Here is a 23075-nt window from a genome sequence, read left to right as displayed (position 1 = left end):
CTCCTTATTTAAGAAGTGTTCAGATATACCAATAATTTCAGAGTCAACATCTATAAGCAGTCCACTAACTTTATCTCTAATACCTCTAATGCTCAGAATCCAGAAGGATTGTGAGGAAAATGTAAATGTGGGTGGCTGGATGGGGATTTGAACTGCTATCATCCTGAATCCAGTGTCTTAATTTAGTACTACAAGATAAGAACTCACAATAAATAAGAATTTGGACTTGTAAATATCCTGGCATAGCTTTATTTATTTACTGTTTTCTGGTTAACATTTGGTTGTTCAGTCTTAACTTTCTGTGCCCTGAGATGTTTCCTCCTGGTGTTGTCAGGAGTAGGTTTTGTTATAATTTTTAATATTACTATTGCTATTACTACTATCCTACTGCTGCTGCTACTACTACTTCTACTACTAATACTGTTTCTTTCATGGTCAATACAACACAACTGTGACAAAATTTGGTTGTGATAATAAAGTCACCACACTGAACAAATAACCTTTGTAAAACAGGATAAAAGTCCCATGATATGTTCTGTACGACATGTTATAAGGTACTCAAGTGAAAGAAATAAAGAAAAAATCACTATTTATTGACATTATGTTTTGGAGTGAAATGATTCTGCCACCAGGAGGATTCAGTGTATGAGTATACATCTACATCTACATCTACATGACTACTCTGCAATTCACATTTAAGTGCTTGGCAGAGGGTTCCTCAAACCACAATCATACTATCTCTCTACCATTCCACTCCCTAACAGCGCGCAGGAAAAACGAACACCTAAACCTTCCTGTTCGAGCTCTGATTTCTCTTATTTTATTTTAATGATCATTCCTACCTATGTAGGTTGGGCTCAACAAAATATTTTCGCATTCGGAAGAGAAAGTTGGTGACTGAAATTTCCTAAATAGATCTCGCCATGACGGAAAACGTCTTTGCTTTAATGACTTCCATCCCAACTCGCGTATCATATCTGCCACACTCTCTCCCCTATTACATGATAATACAAAACGAGCTGCCCTTTTTTGCACCCTTTCGATGTCCTCTGTCAATCCCACCTGGTAAGGATCCCACACCGCACAGCAATATTCTAAAAGAGGACGAATGAGTGTAGTGTAAGCTGTCTCTTTAGTGGACTTGTTGCATCTTCTAAGTGTCCTGCCAATGAAACGCAACCTTTGGCTCGCCTTCCCCACAATATTATCCATGTGGTCTTTCCAACTGAAGTTGTTCATAATTTTAACACCCAGGTACTTAGTTGAATTGACAGCCTTGAGAATTGTACTATTTATCGAGTAACTGAATTCCAACGGATTTCTTTTGGAACTCATGTGGATCAGGAGTAGGTGTTGGTAATTTGTGGCATTGTTGTTTGGACACAGGTGACTTTTCCACACATGTGTGTAAATTGCATGCATCACTTTTCAGAAACTGGTATTAGTAGTCAACACAGCTTATGCCACATCAGTTCATGAGATGGAATAAGCATTTATGATACATTAACTGAATACTCAAGATGATGGAAGTAGCATACTCCAGAAGTCTGTGGCAACATACATTTAAGAACATGTAATAAATAACACAATAATCTCACAGTTGATCAGAGCATAATGAATACAAAAATTATCAAAATCATTAGTATAAGGTACAATTGTAATCAGGCATACATGAGGAAAACAACCAGCAAAAAATTATCCATAAAGAAAAGTAAGTTCTCTGGGGAAAGTGGATCTTGTTGAGAATCTGCAAATACATTACTGGGAATGCCTAACTTTCACATAAGATGGTGAGGACCCAATTAAGTTATTCCTCACACTGACATGGTACAAAGCACACTGCAACTGCTGCAGCATTTCTGAATTTTGTGACATGTGGTGTGTGATGGAGCTGCCCATACTGACACATTTGCCTCCCAGGTGGTGCTGCAGCAGATTTGGAGCTATGCAGTATTTCTTCTTGCACTGCTACCCGGTTTCAACAGACCATGTTTTCTGTTGCATTGCCTCACATTCATGTTGCTGCACTCTGCGTGATTACTTGAAATGCACACAAGAATTAAACTGTTCTGAAACTATTTTCATGAAAGTGTATGGTTAAAAAAAATTGATAATTTCATGTCCTATACTGACACCTCCACTTTACAACTGACTCGCAACTGTTTTATTATTGGTCATAGTTCTTATGCTTTGATGTAACTAAACCATTCTTTGAAATTGCATTGAAAAATGCAGTCACTGGCCACTTTCCATCTGCTTCACTTTAGGCAATATATTACAGAACAAGAAATGTAGCTAACACACTGAAGTCACTATTTAAGCTGAAAGCATAGTTATATCTATGTTCAGCCTATCATAAATAGATTTTAAATAGTGAAGGTATGTCATGTCACATTGCCCTCAAAACAGTGGAAAAAGACTATCAATTTCATATAATAGATATTCCACCTTGTTATCTGCAGTGTGAAAGCCTTATTCACAAAACACCATCCAGTTACAATTATTGCTAGCATAATATCAACAGCAGTTTTAAAAAAATTGAGTAAATATAGATGATTTTATGTTCAGTACATACACTTTCTAATCTGAAAGGGACATTAAAAAGATAGAATCATGTAGGACTGTTTGTGTCTTTTACTGATGCAATTTACAAAGCATCGTATCAGCTTTCAACTAAGTGATGAAAAAGAATTTAAGGTAATTGAAATGGCCAGTGGTTTTTTTGGAGGCTACTGATTCACAATTATTCGTATCCAGTTTAGAATGAGATTCTAAGTTGATGTAAAATAAATGCATGTTATTTTGACATAAGTATAAAACCATTTATTATCTTGATAAACCTGTGGCATTATTGGTATCTTTCTAAATTTATTTCACTCAGCAGCTGTCATGTTTCTTTTTTTTATCCCACTAACATGTATTATAATAATGTCTTTGGGTTTAACTGAAAAGCCTTTTAATTTGGCCACTATAGTTTTTGATATGAGGCTGAACATCTCATGTACATATGAGTCAGCCCTCCTTGTTTTCTTCATTTTCTAGCATAGACAATATTAATTTTTCACATACAGGCAGTAGCTCATTTCCAATAAGCCATTTTCCCCTACAATAATGCCTGTTTCTGCGGAAAGCTATAGTTTTGAAATACTGGGCCAGCAAGTAGATATCCTTTTCTCTCTTCTGTGTTCCTTTCTGTATGCATCTTCATTGAACACATTCTTAAGAGTCACCGCTATTGTACAAACAACTGTTCAATTAGGAATAGCCGATATAATGGATGGAGAATTAATATATTTCACAATTCTTATTTTGATTTTGAGGTGATTCCTACAATTTTTTGTGAGACAAAAATAGTGACCTGTTGTGTGATCATTTTGTTCTCTCAAAATCACGGAAACAGAAAAGAACAAGAGGTGTGATCCCGTCACCCAGACTGTCAGTAGTGATATATGTAAAAAAGTATACATCTGGAAACTTTCTTATACTGGTCACCAACCTTACACCCAAAATGAAATTCATAGTAGTTTTTTACAATAGGATTAATTTCCTTAAAAGCAATCAGCAGAAATTTTATGTCCATCCAATTTCATCTCAGTAAAGTGCCAGCGGTTTATAGAACATCAAAATATTTGAGGACTAAAAAGTAAAATTATTGAACTGCTTATCACAATTGATGAATTAGAGTCATCAAACCCAGTTGATATTATCTGCCTCTCTGAACATCATGTGGCCACCAGTATAAATGGGTGAACTGTCACAGGATTTAGGTTAGCATCTCAGTTTTGTAGAGCAGAAACAGAGAAAGTAGGATTTGGCATATTCATCAAGAACTGTCATAAATTTGAGAATGAAAATTCATACATTTTGCCTACAGTAGCATATGGTAGAATGTTAGACAGAAGTAAAATTTCTTAATAAATCCTTCATATCAGTATGTTTATGCTGAGCACCTACAGGTAATTATAATCTGTTCATAAATCACCTTGAAGCTCTATTGGTCTATTTAACTGCAAAGAAATGAAGATGTAGTGGTGATTGCAATGAAGATTTTTGTAATCACTCTTTCAATAAAAATTTATTATAGTCAAAAACAATCACTCAACTTAATTTCTACTGTAAACTTCCCAACTATAGTAGTTCACTTCTTCAAAACAACCATTGATAATATCTTTATAGAAAGGCCTAATGAAAGAAGTCAACCTCCATAGCTGACTGCCATGTGGGGTACCCAGTTTCAATTTCTGGTACTGCCAAAGATTTTTCCATGGTGGAAAGATTGGTGCAGTGTGAATTTAGCATTGCGATACCAACTGAGCAGTTACTTGATCAATCAGTAGCAGCTCCAGGTCACAAAATCTGAAAATCATCCAGAGAGCAGTGTGATGACCTCAGGCCCATCCACACAGAATTCAATGATGCAATTGGCAGAAGATGACACAGCAGCCTATTGGTACCAATGGGCCCACCATGGCCTGTGGATGGAGTTTATGTTTACTAATAAACAGAATTATATCACAAAACCAACACTCAATGGCTTCTCAGAGCATTACATGCAGTCACTTTTGTTAAATGTTAATACTGTACAGGGTATGAAATCTATTAAATCTGAAACTTCCTGGCAGATTAAAACTGTGTGCCGGACCGAGACTCAAACTCGGGACCTTTGCCTTTTTCGGGCAAGTGCTCTACCATCTGAGCTACCCAAGCACGACTCACGACCCGTCCTCACAGCTTTACTTCTGCCAGTATCTTGTCTCCTACCTTCAAAACTTTACAGAAGCTCTCCTGCAAACCAAGCAGAACTAGCACTCCTGAAAGAATGGATATAGTGGAGACATGGCTTAGCCACAGCCTAGAGGATGTTTCCATCATGTATCTGAATTGGCAGATGCTTGAAGATAGACACCAATTCATCCATGAGAGTCTGTTAACCATGTTTCAAGGAATAGTGCAAAATCTAGGAATATTCTACAACACTTTATGTATCACACTCAAAGGGATTTTGAAGACAGGATTGAGATAATTATGGTACGCAAAGAGACGTTTAAGCAATCATTTTTCCCATGCTTCAGATGAAAATGGACTGAGAAGAAATCATAATAAGTGGTTCAATGGGAAATACTCTCTGTCAGGCATTTGACAGTGATTTGGATAGCTTAGTTGTAGATTTTAAGGCTTTGAAAACCTTGCCAACTACTGATCTATGACATCCATTGTTTATTACAATACTATACAACCAGAACAATTCTCTGTCCATTTAAGTAGCCTGCTTATTAAATAAAAACTGTTTTTGTGGCTTCCTAGTATAACAGCATCTGTTGTTGCTGGCTAATGAAAAATGCCCAACACTTTCTTTTGCTGCATATTGGTGAGTAACAAACCAAACAAATAGTACTATTGTTATTCTGACCCTCTACTAAAATTTAACACTTTGTGTCCCGAACCCTTTGGAGCATGCATGTAACAGAATTCCGGGCATTTTTGGCATCTCTTTAATTAACTACCATTTCATTCTTGTAACCTTATTTAAAGATATGGAAACATTTTTTTAGAGGGAAAGGTTCCTATTTGATCCATTTGTAAAATAAAGCACATTTAAATACAAATTAGGACACAAATTTTATTTACATTGCAGTACATATTGAGTGAAAAAAAATTCTGTGCAGATTCTTATCTGTACATGTAACAATAATTTGCCATTGTATGGTACAATTTGAAACACTCTGGCATGCACAGTGGAATTTTACAGTCAGGACACCACCATACTGTTTCTTTTCTTGAAGACTTTCCATTGGACAGTTTTTTTTTTTCTGCACAAACTTTGCACACTCATGTGGGATGCACCTTCTTTTCAGTGGAAGGAAACCTGTCTGCAAAATGCCTTCCTAGAAGTCTGCTGCTACAGACGTTTTGGGGAGTACCAGTATGTTGATGTACAGCACCTTTCTTTGAAAATTCTTTACTTATTGCAGAAGAAAATTTGCCAAATGGCAGCCTTTGTTGTAATTGTTTCTTGTTTTACAGTACAAGATGAAAGCATTCACTGCTGCCATTATAAAAAGATGGGAAAACAGTTTCTTCCACCATTTCATTTGCCTTCTCTTGAAACGGTAGTAAGATATAAGTTGGTCATTTCTGTCTACACCTGTCTTGTTGAGGTTGTAGTATAGAATGGCATCAGGTTTCATTTTCTTTGTCAGCCCTATTTTGCTACGTACTTCTACTTCTGTTTTGGTCATCTTGTGAAGACTTGACAAACAGAGAACATCTCTTGGGTCCCTCCACTGCAGGGACAACAAATGTTCCTCCCTCATAAATATACAGTCACCATTTTTCAGTTTTTTGCTGACTACACCTTGCTGAGGCAGTCCTCTATGATTAGGCATGCACATCCCCACTGCTTTCATCTTAATCTCCCACAGGAAATCAAAAACAGCAGGTGAAGTGTAATATCTGTCCATATAAACAGTATGTCCCTTTATGAGGTAGCCAGACAGAAGTCTCTGAAAAAGGGCAGTGACTGAATTGTCTTCCTGCCCTTTAACTGTGTAAACTTCAGTGCGTAAAACATATCCTGTCTTTGCATCACACAAGGTAAACAGTTTGATACCATACTTGTCAGGTTTGTTTTTTATATAGACATGAAAAATAACTCTTCCCCTGAATCCACAGACACCTTCATCTATAGTGAGGTTTTCCTCAGGTGAAAATGATGCTGGTAACTGTGTGAGTAAATGATTCAGGAATGGTCTGACTTTGTGCATGGGATCATGCCCAGTTTCATTTCTTGGAACGTATGAGACATTGTTGTTTACATGTAGGCAAGAAAGAATAGCAAAAAATCTATTTATAGCTAGAACTGAACCTGGAAAAGCATGGAAACAAAGCTGTTTGTAGACCAGTAATCACGCAACCTATTTTCATTCACCCGGCACATGTGGATTGTGACATAAAGAACAAATACATTTCATGAAGCTGTAACCCAGTTCATGAGCTCCACATGCTACTGGGTTTCATTTTGCCTGATCTTTTCATTTTATCTGCAATAGATTTTGCATACCTGTTATTTTCTGCCTTGATGTGTTTTACCATTGATTTAGGGATAAAAATTGAAAAAAATATCAAAAGGACTGCTGCTGTCATCCACTTCTGCCACACATCCACTTTTCTCTTTGAATTCAGGCAATGAAGGTTGCATGTCCAATATAGTCCACCCTAATTCCGCATCTGAAGATTTTGGAACACTAGAATGCCTTCTCTTGCGTGGTGACTCTGTAGATGGCACTACATTTGAAGTACTGCCTTCAGTATTAGGCAGTACATTATATACTGACGGAAGTGAAAATTTGTCTGAAAACGCAATGGACATGTAACCTAAATAGCAGACTTATTACACAAAACAATGTATAACGATGGAAAGTAAAAATAATGTTGCTTTTGTACCTGAGTCTGCTTCAGAAGCTAAATCACTATATTCACTTTTAGAAACGTCCCCTTCAGAACCAGAATCTTCAATGCCTCATTCAAAAGCTTCTCAATCTCACTATTAGTCAAATACTTTGACATATTTATTTCAAAATGCACTGCAAGTGCAACAAGAAATACATGAAAACTATGGCACCACGTGTCAGTACAGTGGTTTCGAACAACTGAGGATTGTCCTTGACAATGCTGAAATAGTTTCAGAAATATCCACTTGATGGCAACACCATACAGTGAGCAGATCACAGCATGCCAAGCCTGAATATTAGATGTGAGTGCAACGAAAACAAAGCGAACAGGGGAAGACGAGCGGAGCTTGGGTATGGGATGCTCACAGCGCTCTGGCTTAGGACTAAAAGTGTTAGTACATAATCCAGTTACATTAATGTGATCACCTGTCAAAAGCTTAAATAACCAACTTTTGCAGCACAGACGTGAAAGACGAGTGTCAGTCAGGGTCTGGAGGGTACTGACAGGGGTGTGGAGTCATGTCACTCCAGTGCCATGGCCAGCTGTGTTAGGATTATTGTTGGTTGAGGATCCACAGCATGAACTGTCTGATCAAAGTGGTTCCAGAGATTTTCAACTGGGTTTAAATTTGGGGAGTTTGGAGGCCATGGAGTATGGTAAACTCTTTCTGGTGCTCTTGCAACCACACAAGTACACTGATAGCTGTGTGAATGTTGCATTATCCTGCTGGTAGATGCCTTTGTGACAAGAAAAAAACAAATGCGTGTAGTAGAGGACTTGGTCCCCAAGGGTGGATGCATACTTATTTTGATCTACCGTGCTATCCAGAATGATAGATGACCCAGGGAATGCAACATAAAACATCACCTAGATAATAACAATCCATTCTCTGGCCTGGCCACTTTCAATGATTGTTGCAGGGCCATATCTGCTAATGGTCATCTGTCCGATGGAGCACGAAACATGATTCATATGAAAAGGCCACATGTTACAACTCAGAGGACGTGCAGTTGTGGTATTGGCAAGCAAAAGTCAGCATTCATTGCCACTGAAAAGCAGTCAGCATGGGTGCTTGAACCAGGCACCTGCTGCAGACATCCACACCGAGCATGATTCATTGAATGGTCATTGAGGAGATGCTGTTGGTAGCCCCTTGGTTCATTTGGATAGTCAGTTATTCAACAGTTGCACATCTGTTCATCTATGCACATCTCCAGCTATCATTCACTGGTCATCTACGGCATACGGTGCAACACAGTTTCCTTGGCACCAGTTTTGGATAGCACCATTTTGCCATGTACAGTATTTTTAAATACAGTGGCATGCAAACAGTTAACAAATTTATGTGTTTCAGAAATGCTTCCACACTTGACCTGAAAGCCAATAATCATGCACTTTTGGATGTCAGATAAATCCTTCTGATTCCACATTATAATGACAACTGCACTGTTTTCAGTGTCCTTCAAGATGCTTTATGTACCCTCTGTTGGTAGTGCTGCCACCTGCTGTCTATGAGTGGGTACTGCATTTAGATGTCGAACATAGGTGATGGTCCCATTAACGTGAATGGGCAGTGTGTGTTTATTGAATGCACAGAATGCTTAATATCTTTGTGGAAGCCCTGAAGCAGCAAACGAATATCATCCATATAAAGCTTTTTGTAGACTAGATTGTGTGATATCCTGGTCTGGTGCATGCAAAGTATTCTAAATGACTGATAAAAATATCAACATACACCTGTGATGTTTTACTATCTACTTGCATTAGAATCTTCATTACACGGCATAGACATGCTCCCTGCTGTAACATATGTTTCCATATATGTGTCTTATTTTATTTTACTTGCCATATAGCATCAACCATATCTTCTTTCAACATTTATTACTTCAATTTTTTTAATTTTAAAATTATCTATTATATTAACACAATTTAAGGAAAAAGTTTGTTTCCTCGCTTAATGTAATAGGCTACACTCATCACGTTCCTCACTGACAAGTCATTTGCCACTGACTGCTATAAAATTACTGTATTTGATTGTCCTCTTACTTTTGATATTGTTTGTGTTTCGGAAAATGTAGGTTACTTGTAATCAAACAACCAAATGTCTCAGAAAAGAAATTATTAATCAAGCAAATTTCTGAGGTAATTGGTTAAATAAACTGCCAAGTATAGCACAAATTTTGGGAGTCCCATCATTTACAGTAAGCGAGTTATGTAATATCTAATAATGTGGTAGGTTACATTTGACATATGACAACTTCTGAGCTTTAAATTAGTGCAACCAGTGTCAATAAGAGCTCAATTTGCAATAAAAGATGTATTAAATTACCTCTAAGTGAATTTCTTTCTTGGCTGAGTTGTACATCGCCTTCAGTTCTCCAGTCTGGAGCGGGAGGTAAGATCTTCTATAACTTACAATATTATTAGTGCTGTATATGGAGTCACCAGTCCACATCCCACCTTTCATCTTCAGATCGAGGCTGCATCACACATAAATCATGAAACAATATACAGTGAAAATAATAGAAAATACATAGTAATAGTTCAATAAAATATCCTCAGTTTTCAAGCCACACTACTTCATCAATTTGAAGAAACATGACTCATAAACTGAGAAGATATGAGTCAGGCATGCCATCATGAAATACTCTGTGGTCACAGCACTAATATTTATGATAGTAATAAATATAAAATTAATAATACACTAAATGCCATACCTTTTACACCCTGTCTCTTGGAAGCCTTGTTTAGGCAGTTATTTTCCAATTTATAGGACAATAAATACCAGCAATTGGATTTCTTTGTAGTGTAATCACAACATGTATGATGATGAGGTCAGTTTATCTGGATGTTTTCAATAATGAATATTTAAAAATTGAAGAAATATTGGTCAAAACTTCTGGTTTCATTACAAAGTCTAATCTAGATGCGTTCTCTTTCTATCCTATTCTGCATAAATAGAACAAAATTTATGATCACGCATGCTGGTGGCAACTCAGAGACCAGTGGAATGAAAAGGGGGTTCCTGAGGTCAATGACAGCACGGTTTATGAAGTGAACAGTTATCCAAAAACAAAGTCCATAGTTTAGTGAAGTCATTGTAAGTGTGCACAAACAGCCCAGGGAGCAATCCAGATCAAAACATAATAATGTCAATCACTCATATAATCAATGGCATAAATCACAGAACTTCTAAGGCTAACTGGCAAGTGTTAAACCATGGTATTGATGTGGCTATGGTGGCATCCCATGCAGGAGCAAGCTGCAGCCATGTGATATTTACTCCACACTCATGTCAGTGGATGCAGTATGTTGCACCTGCATTGGTACACCATGCAGGAACAAGCTATTACCAGATTATGGAGCCTGAGTATATCTGAGCTGTCTTCCATGTCAATACCGAGGCTGGGCAGTGAATGCATATCATAGTTGGATACTAAATTCCTCTCCACTTCCACTGGCACATTGGGCAGAAAATTGCTTCACCTGTGCCATACTTCATCAAGGAATGGTCGGAGAGGTATTGGAAACCCCACCGAAGGCTTTTGTGGTAGTTACCCCAAATGATGAGCTGGAGTGGGCACTGGACTTCTCTGTAGCAGTCACAGTCAATCAATGAGTTCTAGGGCACAGTTTGGTCCTGTCTGCAGGAGACAGAGTGCTCCTGTGGCAGAGATTGGGACAATGGTTTGGCCTCTATGGGCACCATAGTTTGAAAACCCACATCTTCTATCAATTGTGTTGTTAGATGTTTCCCAATGTTGGTGGGAGCCAGAAGTGGTCCAGAGGGTGGAAGCAGATCTGCCATCACAGGCTCCCATAACTGACCATTGTCAACGCCCAGTCAATGCCTAACATGAGGGTCAAAGTTCTAGAAGGCGATTTGTCTTTGGTATGGCAGGTCTTGCCCAGTTGGTGGCTGATGGAAAAGGGTGGGGTGGGGGGGTGGGGGAGTGGGGGGGGGGGGGTGGGGGGGGTGGGGGGTGGGGGTGGGGGGGGCATTATGGCTCGTTGCATTTAGAGCTGATTACAAAATCTGACCAGATGCTCCTGGCTGACTGAAACCTCAAACATTTGCCACCTCCTATTGCTAATACTGATGCCTTATGTCCAAGTGGAGTGCCTGCCAAATGTACAAGCCCAGACTTGGGAACCCATGTGGTAACCGTCGACGTGGGATGTGGACCCGCTGAGTTGTGCACAGTAGGTTGATGAGGGTGCAGGGTCTGTTCCCATGTATAAGTTTGGCTGGACTACATCCATTTACAGGGGTGGACTGGTAGGTGGCAAGGAGCTGGTGAGTGCTTTCCCAGAGTTGGATATCATCATTGTGTTGAGCATCTGCATTTTCAATATAATGACCATTCATTTGGCTTGTGAAAGGGATGCAGGAAGGAAAGAGCTGATGGTTAGGTGATCAGTGTTGTTGCATTTAAAAACCTCCCAAAATGAAGATGCGTAAATTGAGTGCCATTGCCAGAAACCAGGGTGGAAGGAACCCCCTCTATTGCAAGTATGATGGACAGGGCACCAACAGTGGCTGCTGTGGTGGTACCCTTCTGAAACACACATGGAACATTAGGGAGAGCATGTATATCTAGCTACCACATTGCTCCCAAAACTGGTCTTGTGAAATCAACATGCACTCTTTGCCACAGGTGGTCAGTGAGTGGCCAAGTGTTGAAACACACTACTGGGGCAGATTGATTTTTGACGAAAGCCAGGCAGTTCCAGGTGGTATGTTTTATGCAATGTCAACTCAAGGCTATTGTCTCCATTCTGCGCGTTCCCCAAAGTGCAGTGTGGTGGGTGGAGTGTGGGAGGACGTACCATCCACCATTCAAAATCATCTGTGGCTAACAATATGATCACCATGAGTGACGTTAAGCTGGTACCATAATGAAAAATATGTGTGCCAAGCCAGGCTGGTGCTCCAGCCATCCCAGCCATACTGTAGTCAATGCCCTTTAGATAAGTCAATCAGGTCCTGTTTCTGTTTCTACTTTGTGTGCTGTAATCAGTAATTCATTGGGGGTGTGTCACTAATTTGTGTCTAAGACAGAACATAGTGCTGTGTGCCTGTCAAATTCTGCATCTGCGCCACAACACCAGTGGGAAAGTGCAACTGCATTTGAGTCCCACATGGTGGGCCAGTAATTGATCTCATAGGTATACTACTGCAGCCACTACATCATCTTATTGGGAAGTATTGAACGTGGAAAGGATAGCAAAATATGGGGCTTGTGAGTGGTGATCTGGTGAAAATTAGTACCATAAAGACATACATGAAACTTCTCAATGCCTCTTTGTTAGTTTGCAAATACTTCTCTGTGCTGCATTTAATGTTGTAGATGCAAATGTAGAAGGGTATTATGTGGCATCAACATATTTGTGGTGCAGCACTTCACCAAACCCACAATCTGACACATCAGTGGCAAGTGTTAAGTGTTGCCTGGTGGAACATTGCTAACCTAGGGGCTGCTCTAAGGAACTTTATAAGTTGCAAGAACGCTTTCTGGCATGGTTCTGACCACACAAATTTAGCACTTTTTTGTGCACCTGATTAAGCAGATGGGAAATCTGGGTTGTGTTTCACCTAATAATTGATTTTGCTCAGGGATGACTGTAGCCCTTTGATGTTTTTAGGAGCTGATAAGTTAGTGACTGTCCACATGACCATGTGTGAACACGAGTCCTTCTTTACTTAATGTATGTCCTAGGTACTTTACACTTGGTACATATAAACTACAGTACATTAGTCTAGATGACATTGCAGACCATGGGTTTGGAGCTACTTAAACAACATCTGCAGATTGTGCAGGTGCTGCCCATGCTTGACCCTGGTAATAAGCAAGCCATCTAAATGATTAAAACAGTTGAGAACACCTTGCATGAGTTGCTCACGTATCTTTAAAATCACACAGGAGCACTGGTGACTCCAAATGGGAGACTGTTACTAAAGTACATGACAAATGGCATATTGGTCACAAAAACTAGTTTCTCTTATCACCTACTGGCAATTCAAAGTAGGCATCTTTGAAAAATAATGGCCACAGCCAATTTTTCCTACAATTCTTCTTGCAGAGGCATCCAAATCAATGTTGGATACTAAATACTCAATTACAATAGTGATAAAAATATGGCACTGAGAATATAATGAACACTATTGGTAGGTAAAAATAGTCCATATTAAACAGAAATTTTTACCATGAATGGTGTTATTTCGTGAATTAGAACTGACAAAGGCTGTGCAAAATTTGAACAATATAAAAAAACATCCTGTTGAAGTGGGAATGGCAGTTAATTTACTTAAAATAGTCAAATAATTGTCATGGTTTACCATGTAATATACTATACATGGAATTTAGCAGCAGTCAGTGGTGAGCCAGTGGGTGTATTGGACCTTCCATCAAGCTACGGACCACCTTGAAGATGTCTCCCATAGTCGGAGACGAAACGTTGGGAATTGACACAGAATTCATCAACGGAGCACGGCATAACAGCCCGGATAATTATAATGGACATGATATCCATGCCTATACCTGTTTCTTTGGCACTTCAGTGTATAAATGTGAGAACTAACAAAATAAAGTTTCTTGTGTGTCCTTTTCCATCAGAAATGGCACTACCTGTCAGCTATTAATCACACATACATTTGCATTAAATTACCTAAGTAGTTGTCAAGTTTCTAATGAAATGAATTTTGAAAGAAAATATGTCATTCCCAGCCAATTTGTGAGTCCTACCTTGTCAGCATACAGCTAAATGGTTCAAATGGCTCTGAGCACTATGGGACTCAACTGCTGTGGTTATCAGTCCCCTAGAACTTAGAACTACTTAAACCTAACTAACCTAAGGACATCACACACATCCATGCCCGAGGCAGGATTCGAACCTGCGACCATAGCAGTCGCACGGTTCCGGACTGCGCGCCTAGCACAGCGTACAGCTAAGTAACTCTAGGAAGAAGACTCCCAGTCAGGGTCAAAATGACAGTGGAAGACCACAGGGGGAGAATATAAGTATCCAAAATGTTTTATGTTATATATCATTAATTAACTGATATTCCGGGTAATACCGTGATGTACTAAATAAAGCAAACTTTTCCTAAGTTAACTGTATCAACACTGTGAAGAATGCTTGCAGAATTCAGGATATGCATTGCTGCTATTGTGATAATCATTATAGGGTAATGCTACAAAGATGTACAATTCAAACTAAACAATCACGCAGATGTAATTTGTGACAAATGAGGCACATCCAAATTATTTGCACGGTGCTAAAGAAAATATAAGAAAACCTTTTTCTCATGATGTATCAATTATTATTACTATTACTATTATTATTATTATTATTATTAGTATTAGTATTGATATCATACTTCTGAAAAGGTAATCATCTTCAGTGGGACCAGGGTTTAAACAGTTTCTGGTTTGTTCAATTCTCAAAAATCTTTTGTAAACAATTGTTTCCTCAGCTTTCCAGGATTCCTATTTGAGAGCTTTGGTTGTTTTACAGTAGTATATTTAATGTTGTGGCTCTATCTAGTCATGCCGCACATTCCTTTCATTTGTTCCTACATTATATTTTCACCCCATTCAGATCTCATTTCTATGTCTCCATTCCTAAGCAGTAATGTGTATCTTGTCATCTTCTGAGAAGTCTCATGTTTATTTCATTGGACGTGATTGTAAATATATCATTCACTTGCGCACCATATTACTAAATCCCAATAACAAGGAGAACATTCACAGGTATGGTATGAGAAAGTACTACATCAGTCAACAGATGCAATTATTATATGTTTTCTACGTGTCAATAATTAATATATGTCAGCACATTCTTTTCTTCCAGTTATTTTCAATCAGAGTGTTATGGTACTAGCTATGCTGAAGGATGTAGTATTGAAACAGGCACATGATAATGTGTTGGCACACTAATGGGTTTGAAAAACCATGGAATGATGTACAGCCAAATAATCTTGGTAGAAACAAACCAGCAGATGTAGAACAGTATGTCAAGAGCTGTGTAACATGCACACAACAAGCTAAATTGAGTCATCAGCATATTTCGCTGCAGAGATCATCAGAAACCAGTAAACCATTTCAAATGATTGAATTGAACATCCCATGGCCTTTTTAACAAACACCGTCAGGGAATTGTTATGTATTAACAGTAATTGATCACTTTTTGCACTACCAAGAAATGGTGGATACTCCATAGCACCAAACCATCATAGTGGCTTAGGCCATGAAAAATTATTGGTTATTGAAGTTCAGTAGTCAATAGAAATTGAATAAAGATGAAGGCACTAAACTCATGTTGGAGTTAATGAAGCAGTTTTGTAATTTATTACCAAATCAAAAATTAAGAACAAGTGTGTAACACCCATGATCAAATGGGCAAGTGGAACAAGTTAACCTGGCAATAGGGAATACATTATGGCATTATATCAACAGTCACCACAATGATTGAGTACACTGTTACATTAAGTTGTGGCATCATATAATTCTAAGGTTCATAAGAGTATGGGTCTATCACTGTATGAGGTATTGTATGACCAGAAAATGCCATCATAATCTGAAGTAATGAATCAGAGTGCAGGGAAAATGAGGAATTTGTATGGAATTCCATGACAACTTCATGAAGGGTATGGGGTCAAGTGCAAAAAGTGTATCTGGAGGCCTTGAAATGATGAGAGCGAATGGGGCAATGGAATGCTAAGTTACTTAATTAATGTGTAAGGCAGTGGGTGACATTAACTAGCCCTTTCACCCCATAGGTAAAATAATAATAATAAAAATAATAATAATAATAATACTCATTATCAAGGTCCATACCAAGTAGTCAAGATGATGCCACTGGTAAACATGAAACTGCAGGTTCCTATTTCAACAACAGTAAACCACATTAGGAATGTTCAACCCTTTCTGGGCATGGTGGCATCTCCACCACCTTTATGAGCGTCATTCCCAAAAAAGGGGGGAGGGGTTTAGAAATGGAAGATGACACTGCAAGTTGAGCAAACCACTCCTGAGGAATGAAGTTTGGCATTTTCGTGAAGCATTCATGGGGATTCATGAGAAAGCTATAGAGAAAGGAGTGCTGAACAGAGTTCATGGGAAATATGAGGTGCTTTTGGACTCCCACGATCACAGCAGGACATAAATTTAGTTGTGCACTCTGAAAAGGCATCATCAGGGATGGATAGATGGAGGAGGAAGATTGTTAAAGGCTCTTTTTGGAACAGCTGATGCTGAAGATATAGGGAAGATGAATGACACATTGATTCACATGCAAGTAGAAACAAAGGGCAACAGAATTCTGGTGAAATGGCATCCTACCACACTGGCAAACCTGGAACACAGGATACCGAATAACAATGGGCTTTTTTGGGGCTGATGGTGGAGATGATTAGCTACATAAAGACTGTGGCCAATACGGTCAATTGAGATTTGGGTATACTGACAGCTCAACTAGACCTCCTACATACATAGTTAGCCTTGGCAAGGCTTCTGCACACTCTTGCCAATAGTATGAGAGATGCTCATGTAGAACTGGCAAAATTACAGGAAGCTATTCACCATGGGGTACAAGGACAGCTAACTCCTGCCCAACTACCACCAGGAAAATTTCTGGCAGTCTTTGTAAACATATTAGGACAGCAGCAGTGGCAATAGTCTAGCAATAAAATATTATATGGAATGGTCTTTATCATATAAAAGCACTTTTATTCATAAATGATGACCAGTTTTGAACCACTGTGGATGACCTTCAGATGTTACTCTGTAAATTAGAAATCAACAGAATAGCGGGAGACGCTTACTATTATTAACATTAAGTGAAACATAAATTATATGACGTTACACCCAGTAATGCAAAAATAGATACTGCCTACAGGAAAATTAAAGAGAACTTTGGAGAAAAGAGAACCACTTGTATGAATATCAAGAGCTTAGATGGAAACCCAGTTCTAAGCAAAGAAGGGAAAGCAGAAAGGTGGAAGGAGTATATAGAGGGTCTATACAGGGGCGATGTTCTTGAGGACAATATTATGGAAATGGAAGAGGATGTAGATCAAAAAGGTACGATACTGCGTGAAGAGTTCGACAGAGCACTGAAAGACCTGAGTCGAAACAAGGCCCCGGGAGTAGACAACATTCCATTAGAACTACTGACAGCCTTGGGAGAGCCAGTCCTGACAAATCTCTACCATCTGGTGAGCAAGATGTATGAAACAGGCGAAATTCCCTCAGACTTCAAGAAGAATATAATAATTTCAATCCCAAAGAAAGCAGGTGTTGACAGATGTGAAAATTACTGAACTATTAGTTTAATAAGTCACAGCTGCAAAATACTAATGTGAATTCTTTACAGATCAATGGAAAAACTGATAGAAGCCGAACTCAGGGAAGATCAGTTTGGATTCCATAGAAATGTTGGAACATGTGAGGCAATACTGACCTTACGACTTATCTTAGAAGAAAGATTAAGGAAAGGGAAACCTACATTTGTAGCATTTGTAGACTTAGAGAAAGTTTTTGACAATGTTGACTGGAATACTCTCTTTCAAATTCTGAAGGTGGCAGGGTTAAAATACAGGGAGCAGAAGGCTATTTACAATTTCTAAAGAAAGCAGATGGCAGTTATAAGAGTCGACGAACATGAAAGGGTAGCAGTGGTTGGAAAGGGAGTGAGACAGGGTTGCAGCCTCTCCCCAATGCTATTCAATCTGTATTTTGAGCAAGCAGTAAAGGGAACAAAAGGAAAATTCGGAGTAGGTATTAAAATCCATGGAGAAGAAATAAAAACTTTGAGGTTCACCGATGACACTGTAATTCTGTCAGAGACAGCAAAAGACTTGGAAGAGCAGTTGAACGGAGTGGACAGTGTCTTGAAAGGAGGATATAAGATGAACATCAACAAAAGCAAAACGAGGATAATGGAATGTAGTCAAATTAAGTCGGGTGATGCTGAGGGAATTAGATTAGGAAATGACACACTTAAAGTAGTAAAGGAGTTTTGCTGTTTGGGGAGCAAAATAACTGATGATGGTCGAAGTAGAGAGGATATAAAATGTAGACTGGCAATGGCAAGGAAAGCGTTTCTGAAGAAGAGAAATTTGTGAACATCGAGTGTTGATTTAAGTGTCAGGAAATTGTTTCTGAAAGTATTTGTATGGAGTGTAGCCGTGTATGGAAGTGAAACATGGACGATAAATAGTTTAGACAAGAAGAGAATAGAAGCTTTCGAAATGTGATGCTACAGAAGAATGCTGAAGATTAGATGGGTAGATCACATAACTAATGAGGAGGTATTGAATAGAATTGGGGAGAAGAGGAGTTTGTGGCACAACTTGACTAGAAGAAGGGATCGGTTTGTAGGACATGTTCTGAGGCATCAAGGCATCACCAATTTAGTACTAGAGGGCAGTGTGGAGGGTAAAAATCGTAGAAGGAGACCAAGAGATGAATACAAAAAGCAGATTCAGAAGGATGTAGGCTGCAGTAAGTACTGGGAGATGAAGAAGCTTGCACAGGATAGAGTAGCATGGAGAGCTGCAACAAACCAGTCTCAGGACTGAAGACCACAACAACAACAACCCAGTAATGATGTGTGGAGGTGATGGAATTGAGCAGGAGCTGTCAATACCACTCACTGATGTCAACTGTTGTGGCAATGTCATGGGGTTAAATAACAGAAGACCTGCGCCTTGCCTGTCATTCTAAGTCATTTTTGTCAATAGGATACAACATACATGATATGTGTCTTATGGTATACCTTAATACTATGGTGGATATTATTGAAAGTTATATGTAAGTAACACTTTATATGTCATACAGCTAAAATTTTATGTACTATAATGTCAAAAACTATAACTGACCAGCCAATGTCAATTAACAAATTACTAGACTGCTTTCTGGGGTCTTTGAGTACACCAAAGGTGGGCTGTAGGACGCTGCTGTTACCTAATGTCATGGAAGCCATATTGATATCTATCAAAAATGCTACACTGCTGCCATACTGCATTCAATTTGGCCATTTACTATCTTCACATTGGCACTGGTTGTAAGTTGTCCTTCAACGGTAACTGCCAACATTTTATGTAGTGCCATGTACTTCAGAAAATCCTTGTAACCATTGTGCAGCTATGTCAGTAACACAGTCGCCCTAATAATACATACAGAATGCTTTGTAATCATTGTCCTGAATTTTATTATGAATACTTGTTTGCAAAAGTTTTCTGCATTGGAGCTAAAATGTATAGGAAGTAGCATAATATATCATAAAAATTTACGTGTTATACAGTTAAGAGATTGCATAATATAACATGAAAAAATGTAATTAACAAGACAACAGCCTTCATTAACACATCAGGGGACTGCATTCTGCAGGATGTTGTGGACAACAATGATGGGCTGTAGGCTGCTACAGGTTGCCTAGCAACTGTGACGTCTTATTGACAGCAATCAAAAATGTCATGCAGCTGCCCTATGCCATTCGGTTTAACTGTGTATCATCTTTATAACTGCATTGGTTGCTAGAAGTCTTTCAGTGCCATCTGCCAGTTTTAATGCAGTGCCATGCACTGCAGAAAACTCATTTTGAATTTAGGTACAAATAACTGTTAAAATTTATTTTTGCAGTGGTGCTAAGACATATAGGAAGTAGCTTAATATACAAGTCATGAAATACATGATTGTCAATATGTAGTTAAATTTAAGAGAAGCAAGCAATTTTTTTGTAGCCAGTCATCAAACAGATCAAAAAATATCTTTCTTTGAAATCTGATGCTCAATGGGTAATAATGACTGATCTTTATTGTGCTGTAAGAAAATTTCAATTTCTTCCAATTTATTTACCAATAGATACTTTGTGGCACTGCATAAAATTTTCAAGTTATTTCAGTAGATCTGGAAGAATGTTTATTCTGTATTACATGCAGTCCAAATAGTGATTTGCTGCTAGCTATACTTACTGTGTCTTCACAAAATCTGATGTGGAAGTAATGTCCAATTTGCCCATTACTTTTTGTTTCTCCAACAAGTATAAAGTAATGCACAATAAGTAAGAATCCAAAGCAACCAACCAATTGCAACCAAAGGCAGTTTTAGTCAACCTTGACCACTATTTCAACCTCCTTCACAGATACATGTATCTAAAATATCACACAGGACAAACACCAAATAATAAAGCAACTGACATTTGTCCAATAAAAATATACTGTCAGCACATACCATTGTATAGATTATTAAATTTGTTGGCCCCTATAATCAGGGATTATCAAGTAAGAATGGTTAAATCCAGATGTAAAACCAAACAAATAATCAAATAAAATGTCAGGTCACGTTATGACCAGTCATTTTATGTGTTTGGTTTTATTTCTAGATTTTAACTATTCTTACTTGACAAGTCCTGATCACAGGGGCCAGCATACTTAATAATGTATGCAGTGATGTCCACTGACAATATGTTTTCATCGGACAAATACCAGATCCCTTCATTATTTGATGTTTCTCCAATGTGAAATTTTAGTTAGATGTATTTCTGAAGAATACATTTTACATCTGTTGATACAGTGGTCAAAGGTTGAATGAAACTGGGATTTGTTGCAACTGGTTGGCTGTTTTGTATTCATTTCTAACCACTGCTGAAGAGCAACCACATTCAAAATATTAATATGTGATATGTGTGACAGACAATACATCAGACAATGTGGCTTAATCATTGGTGAGGCTGGAAAAAGATCACATGTGTTTTCTACAGTGGAAGATACTGCACACAATATTGGCAGTTGGTACTAAAGGATGACTTGTGACCAATGCAAATATGAAGATCATACACAGCCAGACCGAAAGTAGTATGGTAGCAGCACAGCGTCTTTTATCACATCCCCATCACTGAGCAACCAGCAGCGGCCAACAGCCCAACTTTGGTGTCCACAAAATCCTGCTGGATGCAGTCACCAATACCTTAATGAATGCCCTTGGCTGGCTAATTACGTATTTTCATGTTATACTATGTAAAATTTTAACTGTATAAAATAAATATGTCTGCTTGTGTCTGTATATGTGTGGATGGATATGTGTGTGTGTGCGAGTGTATACCCATCCTTTTTTCCCCCTAAGGTAAGTCTTTCCGCTCTCGGGATTGGAATGACTCCTTAGCCTCTCCCTTAAAAAGCACATCCTTTCGTCTTTCTCTCTCCTTCCCTCTTTGCTGATGAGGCAACAGTTGGTTGCGAAAGCTTGAATTTTGTGTGTATGTTTGTGTTTGTTTGTGTGTCTATCGACCTGCCTGCGCTTTCGTTTGGTAAGTCACATCATCTTTGTTTTTAGATATATAAATAAAATATTATATTATATTTTAAGCTGCTTTCTATATATTTCAACTCCAATGCAAAAACTTTTACAAACAGTTATCCATAGTAAAATTCAGGACAATGGTTTCACAGATTTTCTGAAGTACAGGGCTATTACAAATGATTGAAGTGATTTCATAAATTCACTGTAGCTCCATTCATTGACATATGGTCACGACACACTACAGATACGTAGAAAAACTCATAAAGTTTTGTTCGGCTGAAGCCGCACTTCAGGTTTCTGCCACCAGAGCGCTCGAGAGCGCAGTGAGACAAAATGGCGACAGGAGCCGAGAAAGCGTATGTCGTGCTTGAAATGCACTCAAATCAGTCAGTCATAACAGTGCAACAACACTTCAGGACGAAGTTCAACAAAGATCCATCAACTGCTAACTCCATTTGGCGATGGTATGCGCAGTTTAAAGCTTCTGGATGCCTCTGTAAGGGGAAATCAACGGGTCGGCCTGCAGTGAGCGAAGAAACGGTTGAACGCATGCGGGCAAGTTTCACGCATAGTGATGTGAAAGATTCAGTGCTTAAACCTCCTCTACCAAGAAACGTGCCAGAACTGCGAGCTCACATCAACAATGCTTTCGAACTCATTGATGGGGACATGCTGCGCCGAGTGTGGGAGGAACTTGATTATCGGCTTGATGTCAGCCGAATTACTAAAGGGGCACATATCGAACATTTGTGAATGCCTAAAAAAACTTTTTGAGTTTTTGTATGTGTGTGCAAAGCATTGTGAAAATATCTCAAATAATAAAGTTATTGTAGAGCTGTGAAATCGCTTCAATCATTTGTAATAACCCTGTACATGGCATTACATAAAATGTTGGCAGTCACTGTTGAAGGACAATGTACAGCCAATGCCAATGTGAAGATTGTAAGTGGCCAAACTGAATGCAGTGTGGTAGCAGTGCAGCATTTGAAATGCAAAAGAGAGCAGTAAGAATTACAACGAAAAGCAGTAAGCAGGCCCACTGTGGCAAACTTTTCAAGTTGTTAGAAATTCTAACTGTTTCTTGTGAATTTATATTCCAAACCATAGTGTACATAAAAAAAATATAGAAAATTATAGCACAAATAGAGTTTTCATAACTGTAATACAAGAACAAGTCACTGTCTTCACCTAGACAGGAAGAATAAACATAAGACTCAAAATAGCTTCTTGTATGAAGGTGTAAAACTGTATAATAAACTGCCGCAGAAAATAAAAGAAAAAGATTACATATACCACTTTAGGAAAAATCTTAAATTG

At 38.5% G+C, this 23075-nt stretch overlaps 1 protein-coding gene across 1 annotated transcript in view; it reads right to left on the bottom strand.

Moving 5' to 3' along the window:
- The window catches only part of LOC124555064, a 704233-nt gene that overhangs the window by 227264 nt on the left and 453894 nt on the right, over window positions 1-23075 (bottom strand). Inside the window, exon 50 of the mRNA XM_047128850.1 lies at window positions 9782-9932. Coding sequence (XP_046984806.1) covers window positions 9782-9932 — 151 coding nt within the window. The remainder of the gene's footprint in view (window positions 1-9781; window positions 9933-23075) is intronic.

This window comes from Schistocerca americana, chromosome X, assembly GCF_021461395.2.
Source record: "Schistocerca americana isolate TAMUIC-IGC-003095 chromosome X, iqSchAmer2.1, whole genome shotgun sequence".
NCBI classification, from domain to species: domain Eukaryota; kingdom Metazoa; phylum Arthropoda; class Insecta; order Orthoptera; family Acrididae; genus Schistocerca; species Schistocerca americana.
The sequence above is the reverse complement of the archived record's forward strand: the minus strand, read 5'-3'. Positions and strand labels throughout refer to the sequence as shown.